Genomic DNA, 22,270 nt, shown 5'->3' with positions numbered 1-22,270 from the left:
GCGGCTTTCAGCGGGTGTTGTTTGATGGGGGCAGAGGGGTGCGAGCTTGTTGGTGCAGCAGGAGACCATGCAGTGAAATCCCCTGGATGCAGAGTTGGTGTTGGTGGTGGAGGTGGGGGTATTGGCGGAGGGTGGTGTTGAGGTGCTCCTCTGTGACCTTTCTCCAATTCCGTCATGGCAAGCGTAGGGCGGGTTTGAGTGCAGTGGTGATGTTGAAGGTGAAGTGGATGCAGTGTTGATCAGTCCAGTGGGGCTGGGTGGTGTGTCAGAAGGGGATATTTGTTCCTCCCGTGAAGATGGGGTCAAGGGTGTGACCCACTCTGTGGGTGGGTACGTTAAAGAGCTGCTTCAACCCTAGATTGTCAAAGTTGTCAAGGAGAGTAGTTGAGTCAGCGTCGTTGCCATTGTCGAGGTTGAAATTCAGGTCCCGAGTAGAATGTAGTCCATGGAGGTGATGGTGTGGTACGCAGTGATCTCGGCGATGGTAGTTGTGTGGTCAGTGCAAGGTCCTGGTGGTCTGTAGATGAGGGTGCCTCGTAGCTTGGTCCTGGGCTTTGTCTGGATCTGGAAGTAGAGTTGTTCTGTGTTGGAGTGGGGGGTCACTCGTGCTGGTTGTGAAGAGTCAGAGGGGGGTCTTGTGTTCTATGGCGAGTCCTCCTTGTGGGCTGTGCGGACGGTCCTTTCTCTGGATCTTGTAGCCGTCACAGATGGGGGTGGCGATGGCGGGACAGGAGGTGGTGTTGGTCCAGGTTTCCGCGAAGAAGGCGACGTCGGGCAAGAGGGTGTCGAGCAGGTCCATGATCTCAACGGCCTGCCAGTGCAGGGAGCGCACGTTGAGAAGGATGCAAGTCAGGGTTTTGGTGGTGTGTTTATTGGGCTTTCCTATGGTGGTCGTGGGGGCTCTGTTGATGGTGAAGGATTTGCGGCAGGTTCTGCACGAAAATTGCCCGTGGGTGGTGTTCGGCAAGGATATTGTGCAGTCTGCATGTGTTCAGGGGTTGAGTGCTTGGAGGGTGGTTGAGTCGTAGTGGTGAGGCCTTGGAGAACAAGGGGTCCTGGCACTGGTCATGGTCGGGTCGCGGACGGGCGCTGATGGGCTTGCCTTAGGCATGCAGCAGCCACCATTATGTAGGGGAGGGATGAGTAGCTGAGAGGCAGGAGCAGGGCAGTCAGGGGGAAGGTTCACAGGTGAATGCGGCAGCGGGATACAGAGGACTAACAGCAGGAAAAATGGCAACAGTGGTAGTGCAGAAATACTGGGGCTTCAATCATAATGGGAGGGTGCCCCCCGCCCTGCTAAAGCAAACATTGCGTTGCTTCATGGAAGCGAGCACAGGAATCCTGCTCTAACTTCCATGAAGCAAAGCAGATTGCTTTTGGGCAAAGGAAGCTGCATATCAGCAGCTTCCTTTGCCCAAAAGCAATGCCGGCTCTCGCAGGAGTCAGGAAGCTGGCAGGGACCGCAGGGGCTTGGAGCTCCCCTAGCAGTCCTCAACAATGAGGACAGGCCCTGTAGATGGGGCTTCCATGGGCAAAAGTAGCCCTGGGAAAAGAGGCACCTCTCTCGTGTAAATAAAAAAAAGGAAACAAGGCAATGCTAATGGCATCAGGACAGGGGCCGCACCACCCACCCTACTTAAAAATTAATGTTTTAATTAAAAAATGTATATTTGGCCTTAACCCTTGGGGATGGGGTCCCGGGGCCTAAATTGGCCTTGGAGGGGGGGCCCATCAAGTTTAAAAAAAGATAAATGTCGCTGCCCCTGTGGAATGGGGTCCCCGGGGCCCACAGAATATTGTGGAAAGGCGGGCAACAAAGCCCCCCTTCTAACAAAAAAAAAAAATCCAGCATCTCAATGGAGGCCCCATCCTGTCCCTGCACTACTCTGCAAACGCGCCTCCTGGCATGTTCTTGGTTGGGGGCATTAGGTTCCCTAGAATCTTTAGGATCCTTTGGGGCCAACTAGCTCATCAGGTACCTCAGGATGCCGATACCGTGTGATTGCTGGGAAGTGGTCTGAGGCCATGCCCTTTTTTTACATCACACTGCAAATGAGCCTCTTGGCGCACTGCTCGTGGGGCGATGAGGTCTTCTTGTGTCCTGAGGACCTCAGGACAAAAGTGGAATTCATCTCCCGAGCAGCAGTGCACCAGGAGGCCCATTTGCATTTTGGTGTAAAAAGGGGTGTGGCCTCAGACTACTCTAAGCAATCTAGCAGTGTGGGGCTTACTGGAGATAAGAAGAGGGCTAGTTGGCCCCCAGGGACTCTCAGGAGGCAAGGGCACTTCATCTCCCAACTAAGAGCCTACCAGGAGGTGCGTTTGCAGAGTGGTGCCAAAAAAGAGTGTGGCCTGTGTCCACCCCTCAGCAATCCTACTATCTGGGGCTTACTGGAGGTAACAGGTAGGCGAGTTGGCTCCTCAAGACCCCCAGCAGTGAACGGGACTTGAATCCTCATCCAAGTTTGCACCAGGCAGTGCATTTTCAGAGTGGTGGGCAAAGAGGGCCTGGCCTGCTATATGAACTTACCAATGCTCTTGTGTGGTACTTATTGGAGGTAACAGGGGGGGTAGTTGGTCCCCAAGGATCCCAAAGATCCTAAAGACCATGAAAGGAATGAAGGGAGGTGTTGCGCTGGGAACAGGATGGGGTTCCGAGGCAGAGCTGCGCTGAAGAGGGGTTTATGACCCGAGGCATGTGAGAGCGGGGGCTGTCAGCGTGCGGGGGATGCTTGCGAGGTCAGGAGAGAGAGAGAGAGAGACGCGCTGGCTATCAGCGATGGGCAGAGAGGCCATGGTACTCAAAATGGCTGCCGCTTACGCGCACGAATGGGCTCGAAAAGGGGGCAAGATGGCGCCGATAATGTTGACGCTGCAGCCTAAGTTTTAACAGTCCTCCCTTTTCAACATATCTAGCCAACTTGTCTACTCAATGTCGATCTTCATTAAATTCCTAACCTCGGCATCATATAATGCTCCCATGCGTTCATTTCCAAAGTCCACAGTCTTAGGGCAAATACAATTCGTACATAATGAACACAGAGGCGGCAGGCATTGAATTCCTAAGCATAATCCACATATTACAACTACAGGAATCAGGATAATGGTAAACAATCTCCAGCCCCAGTTCTTAACAGTACTCCAGAACCATCCACCAAGCGACCATTCTTCCTGCTCCTAGTGGACTTCTGAAGAGAGTCTGTGGAGGTGTTCGATGGCCTTGTACACTGAGGGTGAATTGTCCGGTATATATGTACAGCAGCTGGACCCAATAATGCGGCATGCTCCACCACGGTCCGCAAGAACCACATCTAGAACAAGGCGGTTCTGGAGAGCCACCAGGCGGACCGCTTGAAGCTCTGCTGTGTTGTTAGCAAGGATACCAGCTGTGATGTTCATTGTTGTCTCGACTGCCTGAGTCAGATGTCGGATGGCACGGCTGTTTGCCATCGGGCCCCAGAGTGGAACAAGTCCCTTCATAGCGTCGAGGAACTGTGCTCCTGTTGAGTCTGCTTGTTCAATGTCCTTGGCTCGCTTTTGTCTATGGTGATTTGCTGGGGCCACATAGGTCGGAGGAAGGATGAAGGAGATGAAACAAGTGCCCCCCCAGCCTTTGGGGAGCCAGGTGTAAGCCTTTGTACCGCAAACGAAGTACATGTTTGGAGAGGATACAAAGGAAGGTGGATCGGTAGAGTCCAAAGTTCTGGTGAAACGGCATGCACTGCGGCCTACCAGCTGTGTCCCAAGCCCTTCTATGCACATGTGGCCCGTGACGTTGATGACAGATAGAGCCACAGTCAGAGTGGCAGCCGTTCGTTTCCGTAGGTAGGAGAAGGTGGGTCTGGTTGGATTGTTGAACACCTGCATCTCAATTCGTTCTTTAGCAGGGATGTCCATGTGGATAGAGTCGTTGGAGGTCTGCGGGCAGAAATGTGTCTTTGTTTTGTTTCGCCAGACCTCATGAAAGAAATGCGTCATGGTTTTGCTGGAGGTGGCATTGTCCTTATAGCTTTCTTGCAGGAGGATTAGCCAAGCAAGGCAGGAGCCGTGAATTGAGAAGGGTGAAGGGATGAAAGGTATCGAATGTCCAGTGGCGTGGGGTAGCAACCCACAGATCCAGCAGTTGGTGGCATTGGTGGCGAGATTGTGCTGGTGCAGTAGCTGCACAAAGGAGTTGTTCCAGAACTCCTTTCACCTTTCTCTGAGTTGAGGAGAGAGAGAGATCAAATAATGTTCCTTCATGGTAGTAGGCTGCGCAGTGGTTAGCAATATCTGATGAGCAGGTGTGCTTTCCTCCAAGATCCAGAAGGAAGTCATGAGGAGGAGGCAAAAGAGGAAGACAATGAAGAAGGCGATTGTCTTTGATTTGTGCATATTGTCAGTCTTTGGGTTCCTGTAGTGGGTATTTCCAGTTGCTTCCATCATCTTCCTATTTGGCGCTTCCATCATCTTCTTATCTGGCGCTTACATCATCTTCAAGGTGCTCGGTAGCGGGCAGAACCACAGACTTCGTTTAGCTTCTCTCCGGGTATCCCTTGGTGGTGTTTAGGTCACCGTTCTGAGATTTAACTTAGTCCGTGGTCTACTTAGCCGAAGCTCCCTCCTTTTGACGCAGTAAATACCCTTCCATGGATGGCACAGTGGGATCAGAGAATTTTGCAAGTTCAAGTGCCTCGGTATCAGGATAGCAGTTCAGTGATGGTCGATCCTTGTTCAGGAGCTCTTCCGGGATGTCGATGTTTTCTGTTGTGGCCAGGGTCGAGGAGACCTTCTTGCAGTGGTGCGCGTGCAGCCAGTGCTGTATTCCCTCCACTCGAAGCGCCGTCCGGGTGGTGATCAGTACTTGCCAGGGGCCCGTCCACCGGGGTTCCAAACTCTTCGCCCGTTGAAAATTCCGGACTAACACATAGGCCCCCGGTTGGATGTCGTGGCCCGGACCCCTGGAAGCATCGGGGATGGCCTGCTGCACCTGCTGATGAATGACAGACAGAGTTTCAGTCAACTTATACAAATAATCAGACATTAGGACGTCCGGGACGTCATGAATGGAGGTCGGTTTTGGTGCAGACCAGACGCTCATGGGTCGGCCGAAAACGACCTCGTAAGGTGTCAAGTGGTGTTTGGTGGGGGTGGAACGCATTGATAGCAATGCCAGTGGGAGAGCGTTTGGCCATTTCAGTCCTGTGGTAGCCACTATCTTGGCTAGTTTTAGCTTTAGTGTGGCATTGTGTCGCTCGACAAGTCCAGCAGACTGGGGGTGGAAGACTGCGTGGAACTTTTGCTTGATACCCAGCCCCTTTAAGATGAGCTGGATGACTTCGGCTATGAAGTGGGGGCCATTGTCGTTCCATAAAATTCGACAAAGGCCGTAGCGAGGGAAGAATTCTTTTAACAGTACCTTTGCAGTGGCCATAGCAGTGTTATCACGGGTTGGGTATGCTTCCACCCACTTGCTAAATGCACACACCACTACAAGCGCATATTTCAGGCCTTGGTATCTGTCTAGTTGGATGTAGTCCATCTGTAGGACTTCAAATGGGTGATTGGGAACCCCAAACCCTCCCCGGGGGACCACAGTTCCTTTCCCAGGGTTATGTTGCAGGCATATCAGGCATTGTTGGACCAGACGTTTGGTGGAGTCTGTGATTTTATCGTTGTGCCAAACTCTGGAGACAAGTTCAATCATGGGGGCTGATCCTATGTGAGCAGGGGAGTGTGCCATAGTCAGTATGGGAATCAGGTATGAGTCAGGTAGCACCATTTGTTTGTGTTTTTTGTCCGCCAGCAGCCTTCATCGTCTTTTAATCCCACCCGTGCCCATTCAGTCAATTTGCGTTGTGTGCTAGCCATTTGAATGTCCCTAATAGTGTCCCCAGCGTCGGTCCATTTCTCTGCTTGTGACCTGGTCACGTACATGCGCGTTGTCGTCCTATTTTCAGCTGTCGTTCGAGCAGTGAGGTCGGCTAGTGCATTTCCCTGTCCAATAATGTCTGTCACTTTCTTGTGTGCCTGGCATTTGATGACCGCAAGTCTTTTGAGGAGAAGGACAGCTTCGATCAAGGCGGAGACTAAATCTCCATGTAAGATAGGGGTGCCGTGCGAGGTCAAGAATCCCCTTTCCTTCCAAAGGAGCCCAAAATGGTGAACCACCCCGAAGGCATACTGGCTGTCGGTGTAAATGTTCGCTGTGGTTCCTGCTGCTAGGATGCATGCTCGTGTTAGGGCAATCAGTTCCGCTGCCTGAGCAGATCGTTGTGTGATGCGGGCTGTCTCGACTACAGTTCGAGCCGTGGTGACTGCATAGGCAGCTGAAGTGGTGCCATCGGGGAGTTTGATGCAAGAGCCGTCCACCCACAGCTCTCCGTCAGGGTCAGGAAAAGCTGTGTCTCTGAGGTCAACCCTACTTCTAGTCTGTTCGTCCGTGAGGGTCACACAGTCGTGTACAGGGGGCACATTGGGATCGTTCTCTGGTAGGGGTAACAAAGTTGCCGGGTTCAGTGTGGTGCATCTTTTCAGGGTGATATGGGGTGCAAGCAGAGTCAGTTCGTATCCAGTCAGTCGTGCACTCGTCAGGTGTTGCGTCTTGGTTTGGTTCAGGAGGGTGTCAACTGCATGGGGTACTAGTACTGTGAGGGAATTCGAGAGCACGATCCCCTCACTCTGTTGGATAGAGATAGCAGCGGCAGCTACAGCTCGAAGGCAGGCAGGCAAGGCTCTGGCTACAGGGTCAAGAGTGGCAGAGAAGTAAGCGCACGGTCTTTGCTTTGGGCCAATGGACCGGGTCAGGACAGATAAAGCGCACCCCTCCCTTTCGTGAGTGTAGAGGGAGAAGGGCTTTGTGTAATCGGGGGTACCTAGGACAGGGGCCGAACAAAGGGCATCTCGTAGTTCCGTGAAGGAGGATTGGCATTCAGTGGTCCAAGGGAGGGGGAAAGGGACATCTTTAGCTAGCAGAGAAAGCAGCGGTTTCACAATGAGGCTGAAGTTTGGTAACCACTGTCGGCAGAAGGAGGTGAGGCCTAGTAGGGAGCGGAACTGTTTCTGAGTCTTAGGGACAGGGGTGTCAAGAATGGTTTGGATCCGGTCGGGAGTAAGTTTCCTTCCGTCTTTGGACAGGAGGTGGCCTAAGTAAGTGACCTGGGGTTGGCAGAATTGCAACTTCTTTTTGGAGACCTTGTGGCCATTTTCCGCAAGGAAGTGCAGGAGTTGAATGGTGGCTGTGACTGCTAGTGGAGTGGTGTCGGCCGCCAAAAGGATGTCATCGACGTATTGTACTAACACCACTCCATCGGGTAACTGGACCTGATCCAGCTGTCTCTTGAGGGCCTGACTGTAGATACTGGGGCTTTCTATATAGCCTTGGGGTGCTCGGCAGAACCTATATGAGCGGGCCTTTAGACTGAAGCCGAAGAGATATCGGCTGTCTGGGTGGATGGGGATAGAGAAAAATGCGTTTTTGAGGTCAATGACAGTGAAGGTGGTGGCAGTAGAAGGAATCAAAGTCAGGATAGTGGTGATGTCTGAGACCACGGGGTACTGGGGTACAACCACTTTGTTGATCTCTCGAAGGTCAATGATGAAGCGGTATGCTTTCTCATCCCCCTCTCCTTGTTTCTTGATGATGGGCAAGATAGGACTGTTGCAAACGTTGCTAACCACTTCCTCTACCACTCCTGCGTCTATCAGTGACTGAATAATCTTTACCAATGCCTTCTCGCCCTCGTGCGATATCCGATATTGTGGAAGTTTTGGGAGTATTGCGTCTGGTCGGACAGTAATGTGCACTGGGTCAATCATCATGCGCCCTACGTCCGAATATGTCTTGGCCCACAGATACTGAGGCAGAGTGTCAAGCAGGGACCTGTCAGCGTCATTGATAGACAACATGCGTCGGGAAGGGCAATGTCTAAGCAGAATGGGGTTGTCGTACAGGAAAACTCGAACTCCGTCTTGGGAACATCTAATGGTCGCTCGGAAGTGCTTCAGTAAGTCAAGTCCCATAATGGCGTCAGGAGTATTGGAGGAAAGCAAAAACGTTGTGTCAGTGGTATTGTTTTCTAAGTCGAAGGGGATCGGAGTGGACAAAGCGTTAGTGGAGGGCGTTCCATCGAAACCTATCGATGTCACAAGTGAGCCAGACAAGGGTGCCCTTGGAATCAGTCATTTAGATAACGCACTACGTGTTGCGCCAGTGTCTACCAGAAATGGAGACTTTGTACCCAGCACCTTAGCAGTGACATAAGGGCCTTGCTGGTCCACATAGAGCTCGACTGGATCCCTCCCTTGCCCTTGGCAGTCCTATGCGAAGTTGTGGGCATCGTCACAGTCAGACTGTTGGTACTGATTCTGTCTGGGTTGGTCAAATGTATTCGGTCTGTTTGATCTATCGTTAGTCATGTCATTTGTGGGCCCCCATTGCTGTCCTCTATTTCTTGGTCCACACGCTACGTCCTTGGGGTCCCTATTTCTGTTCATCTCCAAAAGAACCGGGCACTGGGATTTCCAATGGCCGAATCCTTTACAGAAGGCGCACTGATCCTCTCTAATGTCTGTACGTCCAATGTGGGGTGTCAAGGTGCGGTCTTTAGGAGGTGCGTTCTTAGGGACATTCGTCTGATAGTTTCCTTTGTATTGCTCTCGTCCTATAGTCACCCCTTGCAATTGTGCAATCATCACCCTTTCTTTTAAGTCTTTCTTCTTTTTCTCTGTTGCCCTGTCATTTTCATTTTTCTGGTGTTCGTAATATTGGGCCATCTGAAGGATAGCCGCAGGTTTGGAGGCCGCCCAACTACTCTCGCTGGCCTGTAGTTTCTGGGAGACCTCCGGTGACAAACCCTTAACATAATTCTGGACAAACAGATGTTGTCCGGTTGCAGTGGTCATGTCTTGGCCGCTGTAATCGGAGAACACCGTTTCAAACCGGGAGAAGTAGTCTGATACGTCCTCCTGGGGTTTCTGACGGCAAGCCGTTACTATCGACCAGTCCACTTTCTTTTCTGGAATCAGGGTTTTCAGTTTCTGTACGATTTTATCTGGGAGGTCTAAAATGGATTTCAAAGGCTTCTGTCCAGGTTCTCGTTGCCTATCTATGCCATCGAGTTGTGACCAGGTATGTCCAAACAGCTCAAGGTGGTCGACTTTCCGGATTTGCTTCCACACATCAGCTGGCAGACATAACCCGAAAAACAAGTCGATGTCAGCCAGGGTCAAAATCGTTGAACCTAGGGCTGTACCTAATTCAGTATAGAAGGCAGTGGGGTTTTTACGTAAATCAGGCAGAGATTTCCGGAACGTCAGAATATCTTGCCGATCCCATGGCTGGTAGACCCAGTTGTACACTACCCTCCCTCTTGCATCTTTGTGGTTGACGTCATCGTGAGTTCCTAGACCTCGTGGAGGAACCCAGTAAGGGGCAGCCTCTCTTATTGGCATCATGGCGCTAGCTCGCTCAGTTTGGGGTTCGGTTGCTACAGGTGTCGTGGGTCTAGCTTCCGATTCCTGTTCAGTGAGGTGGCGGAAAACCTCAAGCGTACGCGTAAGGAGGTCCGTCACATCACACTCGCCCTCATCCCCGATATCGACCTTCCTGTACAGAGTCGTTAGGCTCTCGGGACCTTTGTCTCGATATCGGTCCTCGTATGCATTCAAGACGTGGTAACACAGTCGTACGGCAAAATGTCGTCTGTGGCTCCCTGTATACGTGTTGAACATGTCCGTGACGTGCTCTTCACTTTCCTTTCTTTCTACCAATGTTCTCACTACCTTCTCAATCCTTGCTCGCTCATCCTTGCTTAATCTGTTCGTTCTTATGGAATCTGCCTTCCAGGTCTCTGGGTCATCTAACACTTTCGCTTGTGCTGTATCTAATACAAGGGGTTCGGCCGGCACAGAGGCCACGGGGGCCGAAGCTCTGGTACTACTCTCGTCTGTGCTTGGGGGTGGTGGGTGCTGTGCTAAGGGTTGGGAAGGGGCATATGGAGGGGGCATGTAGATGATCGGAGGACCTAACAACAGATCATTGTTGGCTCGCTGTTTCAAGGGCAATTCAGGATAGAGCGTAGAGGGCGTTCTAACCGGACACTGGCTTGATGTTTCTACCTCTAGTTTATGTTTGGCTTCCTCTCTTTCCTTAATCTCTTCTTCTAGTTTCTTAGCAGCTAGGTGGGCTGCCTTTCGCAGCTCTTTTCCCAACCTACTCTCATTTCTCTTTTTACGCAGTTCGGTTTCTTTGCGCCACATGCCGAGACTATCAAGCATAGTGGGCGTTGTCTTGTGTTTACCAAGGGCTGTTTCTAGCGCGCTTATTTTATCCTCATCGAAGGACCCTATCAGTGGCCACTGACTTTCTCGATCCTTTTTCATATATTTATGCCACAGCTTGCTATAAGCTATAGCGATCAATCCATGCTTCATGAACATGTCCTTATTAGGGGTGCCTTCCAGTGGAGCCGGATGGTTCATCTCTAATAAGCGGTCCGGGCTAAACAGGCTACCAATCAGTGGGGAGAAGACAGGCATGACGGATTACAACGGGGACAAAAGTCTGCACTACCTATCTTATCACTGCGTGCAAAGACTAGACAGAATATTTCTATTCTTCGTTGTTTAGAGGCGGTGAATACCTCAAAAAGAACCAATATTGAACAGTCAATGTTCCGTCAATCAAACAATCAATGGGGAGAATAAGTAGGCACGACGGGTTACAACGGGGACAAAAGTCTGCGTTACCTACCCTTTCACTACCTGCAAAGAGAGAACCTGTTCTTCCCTGTTTGCAGACAGAGAATCTCTAGAGAACAATCCGCGAACAACAGTTCGGGCCAAACAATCAATCAGTGGGGGAGGAAGATAGGCACGACGGATTACAACGGGGACAAAAGTCTGCGTTACCTACCCTTTCACTACCTGCAAAGAGAGAACCTGTTGTTTCTCCGTTTGCAGACAGTGAATCTCCAAACAAATCAACAAAAGAGTAATACTAGTATTTTCCAAACAATCAAACAATCATTTCGCAATTCGTCGTGTTTACACGACCTTACCCGGACCGCATGGACAGTTTCTTGTCTTCCGAATCCAGCGCCCGATCGTCCTCTATTTTTCGTGATCCTCGCGGCACTCCTGATTGTTCCCAGTCAGGAATGTAGATCACTCGAGAGAGGTCTGTTCAGAACCAGTGAAGTTCGGATGATCGGCTGTCAGACGAGGGTCTATCGGACAGGAGCTCTCCCGATTGTTGCAGTCGTTCACTCTGTCGTCAGGACCTCTCCCACTGGATCCACGAATCGCTGATGGGCCCCACATGGGGCGCCAATTGTGGAAAAAGGTAGGGCCGATGACCTTTTTCAGAGTTGCCCGGCGTTAACCGCCTCTATACCCACTCAAGTTACCAAACAAAGAGGCAGGCGCTGAAGACTGGAAGGCAGGAAACAGAAGTTTTATTCCGACGGAGCAGAACACATCAAATCAGACAACATGGTATCTTCTCGAGGTGCTCTAACTGCATCTCTGAGGCCTGGCCTCTTATACACAAGTTTATTGCTTTATTGTGTGAAACACATCTCTGTCAATACTTTGATGTACGGAAAGACATCCTCTGAATCCCCCCTTCAGTCCCGTTCCCACACACATTTACAGTTGGAGTCCCCACCCCGGTCACAACAGGTGATGATTATCGCGCAGCTGGACATTCCGCCGATTCACGGAATGTATGAGGTTGATCGGATCTCATAGGGTGGGGGCTTTGATCAACTCGAGGATCCTTTGATGGGGGAAGCTTCCTACTGTACAGGGGGGCAATAAACAGTATCCGCAGGGCCAGGTGGTGGCCTGGGAACGAGTAAGACAAACAGGCACACAGGAAAGGGGGTTTTATCAAAGGACCCGGGACCATGAAAGGAATGAAGGGAGGTGTTGCGCTGGGAACAGGATGGGGTTCCGAGGCAGAGCTGCGCTGAAGAGGGGTTTATGACCCGAGGCATGTGAGAGCCGGGGCTGTCAGCGTGCGGGGGATGCTTGCGAGGTCAGGAGAGAGAGAGAGAGAGATGCGCTGGCTATCAGCGATGGGCAGAGAGGCCATGGTACTCAAAATGGCTGCCGCTTACGCGCACGAATGGGCTCGAAAAGGGGGCAAGATGGCGCCGATAATGTTGACGCTGCAGCCTAAGTTTTAACAAAACAGGGACCACCACTAACATCATGGCCCAGTACTACTGATTGACGCAGTTAAAGAAGCAAAGCAATCTCTATTTCTGTGCTTCATTGACTACAGCTCAGCATTCGATTACATTTATCGTCCAAGGCTATGGCAGAAGCTGAAAAGATGGGACATTTCACCAGCCATCTTAAACCCGCTGAACTTACTACACAAGGACACCTGGGTCAAAATCATGCTGGGAGCCAGGATGCACCTTTTGATGTGTATTAACCCCACCAAAGGACAAAAACAAGGGTATGTCTTAGTACCCACCCAGTTTAACCTCTTTATGGCTGACCTTCCAGCGACACTGGACAAATGCATATCATACGCACTGACTCTTTCCAACCTCCTCTACGTGGATGTCCTGGTTTTAATAAGCAGAACGTCAATCGGATTACAGCATCTACCGGACATTACCCAAGACTTCTCTGCAAGTGAATGCTTTTGATATCAACATGACAAAAATGAAAACAATGCAAGAAATTATACCAAAAAGAAAAACCTACACTGGCACCTGGATGCATACCGCCTAGAACAAGTAACTGAGTATAAATATCTTGGAGTCTTATTAGACAGCAAAGGCTCCTACAAACCCCAGATAGAGGCCTTTTAGCGGAAAGGCACCACAACAACACTGGTCATGAAGCCACTAAATTAGCACAACTGACCTTAGATCCTGTACAGAGCAAAACCAAAGGGGATGATGGATGGAGTGTTGAACATTACAAGCACTCACCACCAGTCAACTGATCTTGGTTTAATCCATCATCATACTGGAGCTCGCTCCGCCATCCCAGTTCAGACATGTCTATATGCAAATCAGTCTGACCCTGTGCCTCATGGGAACAGTCCAGCCCGAACTGCCAAGCCATGTCCTCCCTGGACTGGAAACAAGCATCCTGGGACCGGTTTATGGCTAATCAGCCGGCTGATTCAACCCAACTGCCATCAACTGAACTACTGCTCGACACGATTCATCAACATAGCAGAAAGGAGACTAGTCCAATTGTCACCTCACAATGAAGCAACAACTGGGACAATTACAATATTAACACCCACTGCTTACCCTCCTAATATGGAGCAGTCAGGCTGCTACAAACTTTCAAATTATGTGAATGTCACCACACTATGAAATATGCACATTGCACTTTTACCCAACAAACAACACAATGCAGACAAAACCTGTAAACCAAACAATCACCCACTAATTGTAAAGTCAGCCACAAACCTAATCAGGACCACTTTGCACAGCAAACTTCGCACAGTTAATTTCCCACACCACTTAAGGCTACAGTCAATTCTCAGCAGCCTGGAAGCTGCATCCTCATCACGATTTCTGTTCAAGAGCCAACAGCTAAGAACAGCACTAGTAATTAATAAGTGACAATCTCTCTCCCGAGAACTGGTTGCAAACGGGTCCGCAATGCATTTTATGACACCACAGCTCTGAATCAAATCTCAAAAGCACAAAGACGCCCTCAAGCAGCTGGCATTTTTGACTGCTGTATCCTTCTTTCCTTTTTTCAATATCCTACTTCATTTATGTAAATGAATTCACAAAATGACACGCGTATGCAATGTTTTTTATTAAGCATAGTACATTTTTTGTACCTTTGTACCTTTTTGTCACTGCCAATTCATCTCTTGAAAGATAACCACTAGGGGTCTATTTGCAAGCTGGTTTGCACCGCTCTTGCTCCACACAACGTGGAGCAAGAGCGAAGCAAACTTTAAGTCAGGTTTATGAAGGCAGGCAAGGCCACTGTGTGGTTCCATAAATATGGAGTAAGACAACGCAGTGCAAAGCGTGGCGCTGCCTTACTCTGACCTGTGAAGGCATTCCTTGGGCATTGTGTGGGTGTTCGAACACAACACCAATCATTTTTGATGCAGCCTCAACATTTTCAAGAACTAGTAAGCCTGGGAATGCGCCAAACATATATACCTTCCTAGGGGAGGTGTAACAAGGAGCAATATTTCTATTTCTCCTCGTCACTTCCACTTTCAATGTGACCCGAATGCCTTACCGGTCTCTCTGAGAAAGACTGTCAACCTGTTAGCCTTTAGAAAAGATCTTAAGTATTGGCTTTTTGTTCAGTAGGGTTTGGCATCTATCACCTGTTCTTGGTCTGCATTGAGTTCGAAGCGCCAGGGCACTCTTTGGAGTATCTGAGTGCTATACAAAACACCCTATAACATAACATAACAAATAGGAATATGCCTCCTAGGATTGTTTTTGTGCAGGTAGCTCTCCCTTCTTTCACAAATACAATCCTGCATGCAATGCAGGCACCCTTGCACCATGGTGCAAAGGTGATTGTGTTGCACTCAACAGCACATTGTGCATCAGTGCATGGGAAAGGACAGGAATGTATTGTATTCAATTAAATATGGCGCATTCCTGGCCTATGATGCAGCACAGCAAGGTGACTTGCTGCACTGTGCCGTTTCCTCGTAAATATACCCCTAGGTGCCTGTGAATGTTTGCGTTGATGCATGCCACTGATGGAACACACTAACCTGTGAGTGGTGCGCTAGTTCCAGAGTAGGATGCATACCCTCCCTGTCTTCCCCCACTAGAATCTGCAATCACAATGGGTACCTGTCTCAAGTTCTGGTACTGCCTTCCTGTTTGACCACAAGAATAGCAACAGATCCAGTAACCTCCTTGTTTCTCCACAGGACAGGTGAGTAAGCCTGTGATTGAACATATGGGCACTTTACCAGGCTGTGTTGTTCTTCGTGAATCCACCTTAATACACTGCAGTGCTGATGAGTGGGCCAATGATGGGCTGCCAGATGTTGCAGAGGCTGACAGACAGGCACACCCGGTACAGGGTGTCACAGCGGGTTAAGACAGTACAGCTGTCTCTGTAGGACCTACTGCTGAACCATTATCCAGGGATTCTGCCTGACTTCAGATTTAAGAAAGGAGACTCTCATTAAGGGGCCCACATATGAGCTGGTTTGCATCGCTCTTGCACTTCGCAATGTGGTGCAAGAGCAACACAAACCGTAGATCACATTTATGAAACCACATAATTCAATGGCTACTTAAACTCTTGGGCCTCATTTATGGGGCTTTGGCATTGAGCAGCGCAGCAAGTCAACTTGCAGTGCTGCCCAACAACAAAATGCAAGGGTAGAAATGCACCATATTTCTCCAATATGGTGTATTTTTTCCATCCCCCTGCGCAGGTGCCATTTCAGCAGAATAGTACCTACGCAGGCACCTTCACACCATGGTGCAAGGGGGCCTGTCTTGTTGGCAGGATTGTTATTGTGCAGGATGGGGGGACATTTCTGCATAAAATCAATCCTCTGAGGCATTTTTTGTGTGCTGCAGAATGCAGCACACATGGAAAATGAAAAAAACAAGAATGAATAATGTAATTTCTCCTCGTTGCACCTCCCCTGGAGAGGCATAAGGTTTTTGCGCATCCCCAGGTTTACATGGTATTGTAAATCTCGGGAAGCGTCAAAATCCATAAGTTTTGCATGGGAAAACCCACTGCAATGGCCATGGAATGCCTCCCTAGTACAAAGTAAGGCTGCCTTGCCTTACTTCATATCTATGACTTCCACCCCAAGGGCCCTCGCCACACTCTAGGTACCAGATTATCAAAACCCAGACGCACTCAGTTCCACCTGTTCTCCTGTAACATGAGGGTCATTCTAGCTGTCACCTGTGTCCTGTCTGGGCTGCTGGCTAAAGGTGAGGCATCTTCTCCCTATCATGTGCACCCTGTCTTCTCTACAGGCTGAATCTCTCTCTCTCTCTCTCTCTCTCTCTCTCTCTCTCTCTCTCTCTCTCTCTCTCTCACCTGTATCCTCTCTTCTCTACAGGCTTAAGATGACTCTTTCTCTCTCTCTCTCTATGTCTTGTATCCTCTCTGCGCTGCCGATTGAAGGTGAGGCATCTTCTCCCTATCACGTGCACCCCCTCTGCTGCACAGGCTGAAGATGAGTCTCTCTCTATCTTGCTCTATAACCTGTATCCTATCTTCTCTACAGGCTGAAGATGACACCCTCTCTCTCTCTACATAACTTGTATCCTATCTGCTCTGCCGACTGAATGTGAGGCCATCAGTTGTGTCATTTGAGATGTCATCAGTGATGTAATCAGTGATGTCACTGAGCATGTCATGAGTGATGTAATATGTGACGTCATCAGCAGTGCATTGTGGGCCCGTGAGTTATAGTTAGCTCTACTAACTATAACATCCAATTTTCTCTGGTTTTGTATGAGTGAAATGTCCAACTAACTATTCTGTCCCTTCAACCTATGGTTTTTTAAGTGAATTTCAAAGGTTTTTTAAATGCTAATTTCTTACTTTAAACGTCCCTGAAATCTGTTTTTTTCAGTGAATTTCTAAGGTTTTTTAAATGCTAATTTCTAACAAGAACGTATATATATATATTTATATATATTTATATATATATAAAACCTACTGGCGACCGGTTAGTACCTATTTTCCATAGGAATTCTGCAACATTCTTTTCCAAATAACTTTCGCACCGATTGACAAATCTTCGTGAAATTTTCAAAAATTTCGGCCAGCTCTGGTCGGCTCTTATCCTAAAAGTCTCAGGGTGATTCGTCAAGCGGAGGCCGAGAAAAAAGTGGGGTCCCAAAACGTTTCTTCCCCCATCAAATTTTCCATTGGAACCTTTAGTCGCAGCTACAGCCCGAACTGCTGAAAGGAATTACACCAAATTTGGCAAAAAGGTACCTCTTGGTTCAGAGTCGTGCCTTTTGGTTAAATTGTGTAAATCCGTTCAGTAGTTCCTGAGAAAATCAAAAGTAAAATCACATACATATCTATGTGTGCATCCTGCCGAGCACGAGCTGTATGCTAAACCAGGAAGGGTTGACAGCCCTCTTGTGCCTCGGGAGAACCGAGGCATAATAAAACAGAAGAAAAAACATGCAAAACGTAAAAAAGTCGGCAGAGTAGAAACTGGGGGTCCCACAAGGACCCCCAAGGCAAAACATTCTTTTTTTAAACTGCAAGATCCGTGCAGGGTGCGGGAATCCTGTCACGCTTCATTGGTAATTAGCTCCTGAGGGGCCAAATCCAGGGGGCAATGAAAGAATTTGGGTGGGGGGCTCAAATGGGCCCCCCAGCCCCAGGGACCGCCACCCTCCGGCGCTTCATCAGAAAATGTGCGGGGCTCATAGCCCCCCAGCCCCGGGGATCGCACCCCCGGGGCTTTCAAAAGGAATGGGTGGGGGGGCTTAAAGGCTCCAGTCTCAGTGATGTCATTTGCGATGTCATAAGTGATGTCAATGACCATGTCATGAGTGATGTAATATGTGACATCATCAGCAGTGCATTGCGGCGCGCACGTTATAGATAGCTGAACTAACTATAATGGGGGAATTTCTATAGTTTTGTAGAGGCTAAAAATGACACTCTCTCTCTGAATCTTATCGGCTCTGCTGGCCGCAGTTGCACTCAAGGATGAAGATGAGTCTCTCTGTTTCTGTAACCTATATCGTCTCTGCTCTCCGGGCTGAAGTTGTCTCTCCCTCTCTCTCTCTCTCTATAGCGTGGCCAAAAAAACATTTTATGCATAGTTTTTTGCTATGGGATTTGCACATGGTTAATTTTAATGAGCCCCAGGGTGACCAGGTACCAGGGCAATCTTGTTAAAATATGCGGGCCGTTCAGGCCCCGGCATCCCCGCAGACCACCCCCCAGGGGCTTTTAAAAAAAGATCCAAAAGGCACACCCCTCACTGCACCCGGGACCGCAACCTTGCTGGGGTTTATTTTGACATAATAAAGTGTAGGGTGGGCACCGGGGACCACTACCTCCTGGGGCACTTTTAAATTAAGGGTAGGGGTCAGTTGGGGACCCACGGCCTTGGGGACCACTGACTCCCTGGGGCTTCAATCATGATGGGAAGGTACCCCCCCCCCGCATTGCCATAGCAAACACTGCTATAATTGCCGAACTTCTCTGGTTTTGTACAAGTGAAATGTCAGACTAACTATAATGTCCCTGAAACCTGTGGGTTTTGCAGTAAATATATATATATATATATATATATATATACATATATACGTATATTCACAAAAATTCGCCCTGAAGCAAGTATGCCCATCGTAGTTGAGTGCTTAAACAAAGCCTTTATTCAAAAACCGGTTTTTCAGCTCCAAAGATGTAAAAACCTGACGCTTTTCAGAGCCTGGAGGCTCCTTCATCAGAGGATGGCACTGTTCAAACTGACATGCTTGCTGGGGGGCCATGGAGTGCATGCATTTGTACTGCCCACGTGGGCCTCTCAGGTGAGTCATCATTAAAGCATGCTGGAACCCGTAGTTCAATACCTGTGAAAATGTACTCCATGTGAGTTCAGTTTGAATTCAGTGCCCTTTCTTTTAAACTGATAAAATACCCAAGTGGGCTGGTAATTAAATTGCTGCACGCATAGAATGAGAAAATAGCTTCTTGTGATTGTTTTTGTGCAGGAAGTTGTCTCACATAGGAAAGTGCAGCAGCAAGGCCTGCAGGGCTGCCCTACGTCAATAAACCCATAAATGAGGCCCTGAATGATCTCCTCGAGAAAAACAAAACCAGTAGACCTGCAACACCTTTACAAAGAGGCTTTTTTGACACCCTAAATGTCAAATGTTATCGTTGCACAATCCTTTATGTTTACAGAAGGTTAATATGCCATAGCATGGTGTATGAATATGTAAGTTTAAATTGTACATTATGGGACCGATGTAGGTAGTGCTTTACCGATCGGTATCGGCCGAAAATACCGATTTTTGGCCCTTACCGATCGGTAAACAGCCATCGAGATGTAGGGAACCAAAAACAGAACGAATCGGATAGAAAACCGAATCGGAATGTGTACCGAACGTGAAAGAATCCGATACGTACATACCGAAAATCGGATATGTAACGAATCGGAAAAACACCGATTCGGTTACAAAGACCGAATCGGTCCATGTACCGATTCGTTAGTGACACCGATTCGGAAAATCACCGATTCGGTCCCACTACCGATTCGTTAGTGACACCGAATCGGAAAATCACCGATTTCGGTCCCACTACCGATTCGTTAGTGACACCGAATCGGAAAATCACCGATTCGGTCCCACTACCGATTCGTTAGTGACACCGAATCGGAAAATCACCGATTCGGTCCCACTACCGATTCGTTAGTGACACCGATTCGGGAAATCACCGATTCGGTCCATGTACCGAATCGGAAAAAATACCGATTCGGACATGATCCGAATCGGAAAACATGCCGATTCGTATGAATCTCCGATCGGGAAATACCCCGATTCCGACAGTTGGGGAGATGTAGGGAGGCACAGAAACACCGAAATCGGCTCAAAATCGGTAGAATTCACTCGGTATTTACCATGGATTGCAATCAGGTGGTAACCAACTCCAACCCATATAAACAGTCCCAAAATGCATTGCAACTTGCAGGATGGCAGCTTTCTATGTCATTGCGAGGCGGCTACGGCTACAGCAGGAAGGACAGAGGGAATGGCTAAGAAATGAACAGGTCTACAGACAGAGGATAACCCTGTTCATGCTCACTGAGGCTGAGATCCTACAGAGATACAGGCTGGACTCTGACACCATACTTGAGCTCATCAGGGACCTTAAGCCATACTTGGACCACCACACCCCAAGGGCACACGCCATCCCTGCGCACGTCCAGGTGCTATGCAGCCTACACCTGGTAGCGTCTGGCAGCTATCAAAGTGGAGTAGCAGCAGCAGGAGGGGTGAGCCAGAGCAGCCTGTCAAGGTTCTTCCACATATTCCTTGACGCCATGATAGACAGGATGGACCAATACATCTCATTCCCTGCAACCCACGCAGAACTGCTACAAACCAAAGCGGACTTCTACCAGATGGCACACTTTCCCCAAGTCATCGGTTGCATAGATGGCACGCATATTCCGATTTGCCCACCAGCGGACACCGAATACATATACCGCAATCGGAAATCGACACACACCATCAACGTGCAGGTGATCTGCAATGCCAAGTGCACCATCACAGACCTGGTAGCAAAATTTCCAGGGAGTACCCATGACTCCTATATATTCCAACAGAGCGGCATATATGCACGGCTGATGGCTGGCGATTTTGGAGAAGGATACCTCCTAGGTGAGCCACATCATCAGACCCCCATAACACATAGTAGGTAGGTGTAATACATGTATGCATGTGTCTAATGTGACCCCTTTCTCTTCCAGGCGACAGTGCATATGCCCTCCGCTCATTCATACTCACCCCCTACCTCAACCCCTCCACACCCAGCCAAAGGAGGTATAACCGGGCCCACATACGCACCAGGAATGTTGTTGAACGGACCTTTGGCATCTGGAAAAGTAGATTCAGATGCCTGCACAAGAGTGGAGGTGCAAGGCAGTATACCCCCATCACCTGCTGCAAGATCATAGCTGTATGTGCAATGTTACACAACCTTGCGGTCAAGAAGGGCACTGAGGTGGAGTTGTCTGACTACGAGGACTATGACGACGACGAAGCTGTGCCACTGACACAGCCAGCTGGGGTGTGTACGCCATGTGATGGCAGATACAGACGTGAGGAGATCACTGAGAACTATTTCTGACTGAGTACAGATGCAAAGACAGCTAAATGTTGCTTGGAAAATAAAATTTTTAATAGTGATGCACCACAGTTACACCACTGAAGTGCATCAAAAAATGGAGTCTGTCAAAACAAATAAAGTCCAGGGTCCTGGTATGATCATCCCCCCTTGCCAGCCTATTTTTTGGCCCGCTTTCCAGACCCACTGGGGTGTCCCCCGGCCCCCTCCGAATGGCCTGCAGCATCAGCGGATCGCCTGGTGCTCCTCCTTGGCTCTGATGCAGCGCTGGCCGGGCTGCTGCGGCTGCTGCTGTCTCCAGCATCACCCAGGTCCAGGGCAGGATTGGAGGCGGCGTTTGAAATTAACATGGCCTCCATGGCCGTGGTGATCCTGGCCATCCCCCTGGTCAGCTCAGCCGTTTGCTGACTCTGCACCGACTCCTGATTTGCGCTTCGAATGCACAGCTGGGCGGTCGCCGCTGCAAGGCGGGCCATGGCCCGGTTGAGCACCCGGGCATCCCTCCTGCGCGCAACCTCATGCTCCTCCTGCCTGGCAGAGGAGTGGGTGATGGCAGTGGTCAGCCTGCCCAACCCTGCTGCCACCTCCTTGTTGCTGTCCACAACAGCCTGGAACCCCTTCACCAACTCCCCCATCTGCAGGTTGTGCTGCAGGAGCTGGCGTTGGCAGGCCATGGTGGATCTGGCCTGTTGGCGCTGGATTTTGACCATCTGGCCCTCCAGGCCCAGGAACACACTGCCCTCCCGTGCTGGTGCAGCAGTGGTGGTGGTGGTGGTGGTGGTGGTGGCACGGCGTCTGGCACTGCTGCCTCCGGCCTGCTGAGTGGGCTGGGGTGCCACTGGTGGTGGTGTGGTGCTGGCCGGTCCCGGAGCCCCTGCTCCCAGGACAGGTAGGACGGGTGGCAAGGCCACGGTTGTGGCAGGAGCTGTTGTCGGCGGAATGGTCTGCCTTGTTGGGGAGTTGTATGGTGAAAATTGCAAGGGGGGTGAGCTGGGCAGTACTGGGGAGTGCACTGCCTGGAAATCAATCACCAGGACTCCCTCCATTCCAAGCCCTGGGGTGTCTCCTTCCTCATCCTCTTCCTCCTCCTCCTGGCCAGGCTGGCTGGTGCTCGGCCCTGCCACTGCAGTATGTGATGTCGAAGCTCCCTCTGCTGCCACAGTGGTGCCGCCTGATGGTGCCCCTAGGTACAAAGAAGCATTTGTAAACTGAGTGCCGATGTATTACAGTCAGTACAATTATGGCATTCCACATGTCCTTGCATCTCCTTACACCGTGTCACACTGTTTCCTGTCTTGTGATTCTGCACTGACATATTTGGCTAACTTCTGCTGACTACATGTACCATGATGCTTGTCTCTTGTATGTTGGTGACAGTACAGTGCTGGTGTTTGCCTATGCATTGTGTCTAATGGGGAGGTGTCTGGTAGGGTGTGTCATGATGCGCATGCTTCTTACC

At 49.7% G+C, this 22,270-nt stretch overlaps 1 protein-coding gene across 5 annotated transcripts in view; it reads left to right on the top strand.

Annotated features, from left to right (window-relative positions):
* The window catches only part of LOC147701006 (phospholipase A2 inhibitor and Ly6/PLAUR domain-containing protein-like), a 268,517-nt gene that overhangs the window by 168,957 nt on the left and 77,290 nt on the right, over positions 1-22,270 (top strand). The window contains exon 1 of one of the 5 annotated variants that reach the window (XM_086929826.1): positions 15,782-15,911. The exons of 3 other annotated variants lie outside the window; for them this stretch is intronic. In XM_086929826.1, the coding sequence (XP_086785952.1) occupies positions 15,860-15,911 (52 nt within the window). In that variant the 5' untranslated portion in view covers positions 15,782-15,859. Of the gene's footprint in view, positions 1-15,781; positions 15,912-18,404; positions 18,492-22,270 lie in introns of those variants that run through there. One more of the 5 variants, XM_086929825.1, reaches the window with a different exon arrangement.

The sequence above is a fragment of the Lissotriton vulgaris genome, chromosome 7, assembly GCF_964263255.1.
Source record: "Lissotriton vulgaris chromosome 7, aLisVul1.2, whole genome shotgun sequence".
In the NCBI taxonomy this organism is placed as follows: domain Eukaryota; kingdom Metazoa; phylum Chordata; class Amphibia; order Caudata; family Salamandridae; genus Lissotriton; species Lissotriton vulgaris.
The sequence above is the reverse complement of the archived record's forward strand: the minus strand, read 5'-3'. Positions and strand labels throughout refer to the sequence as shown.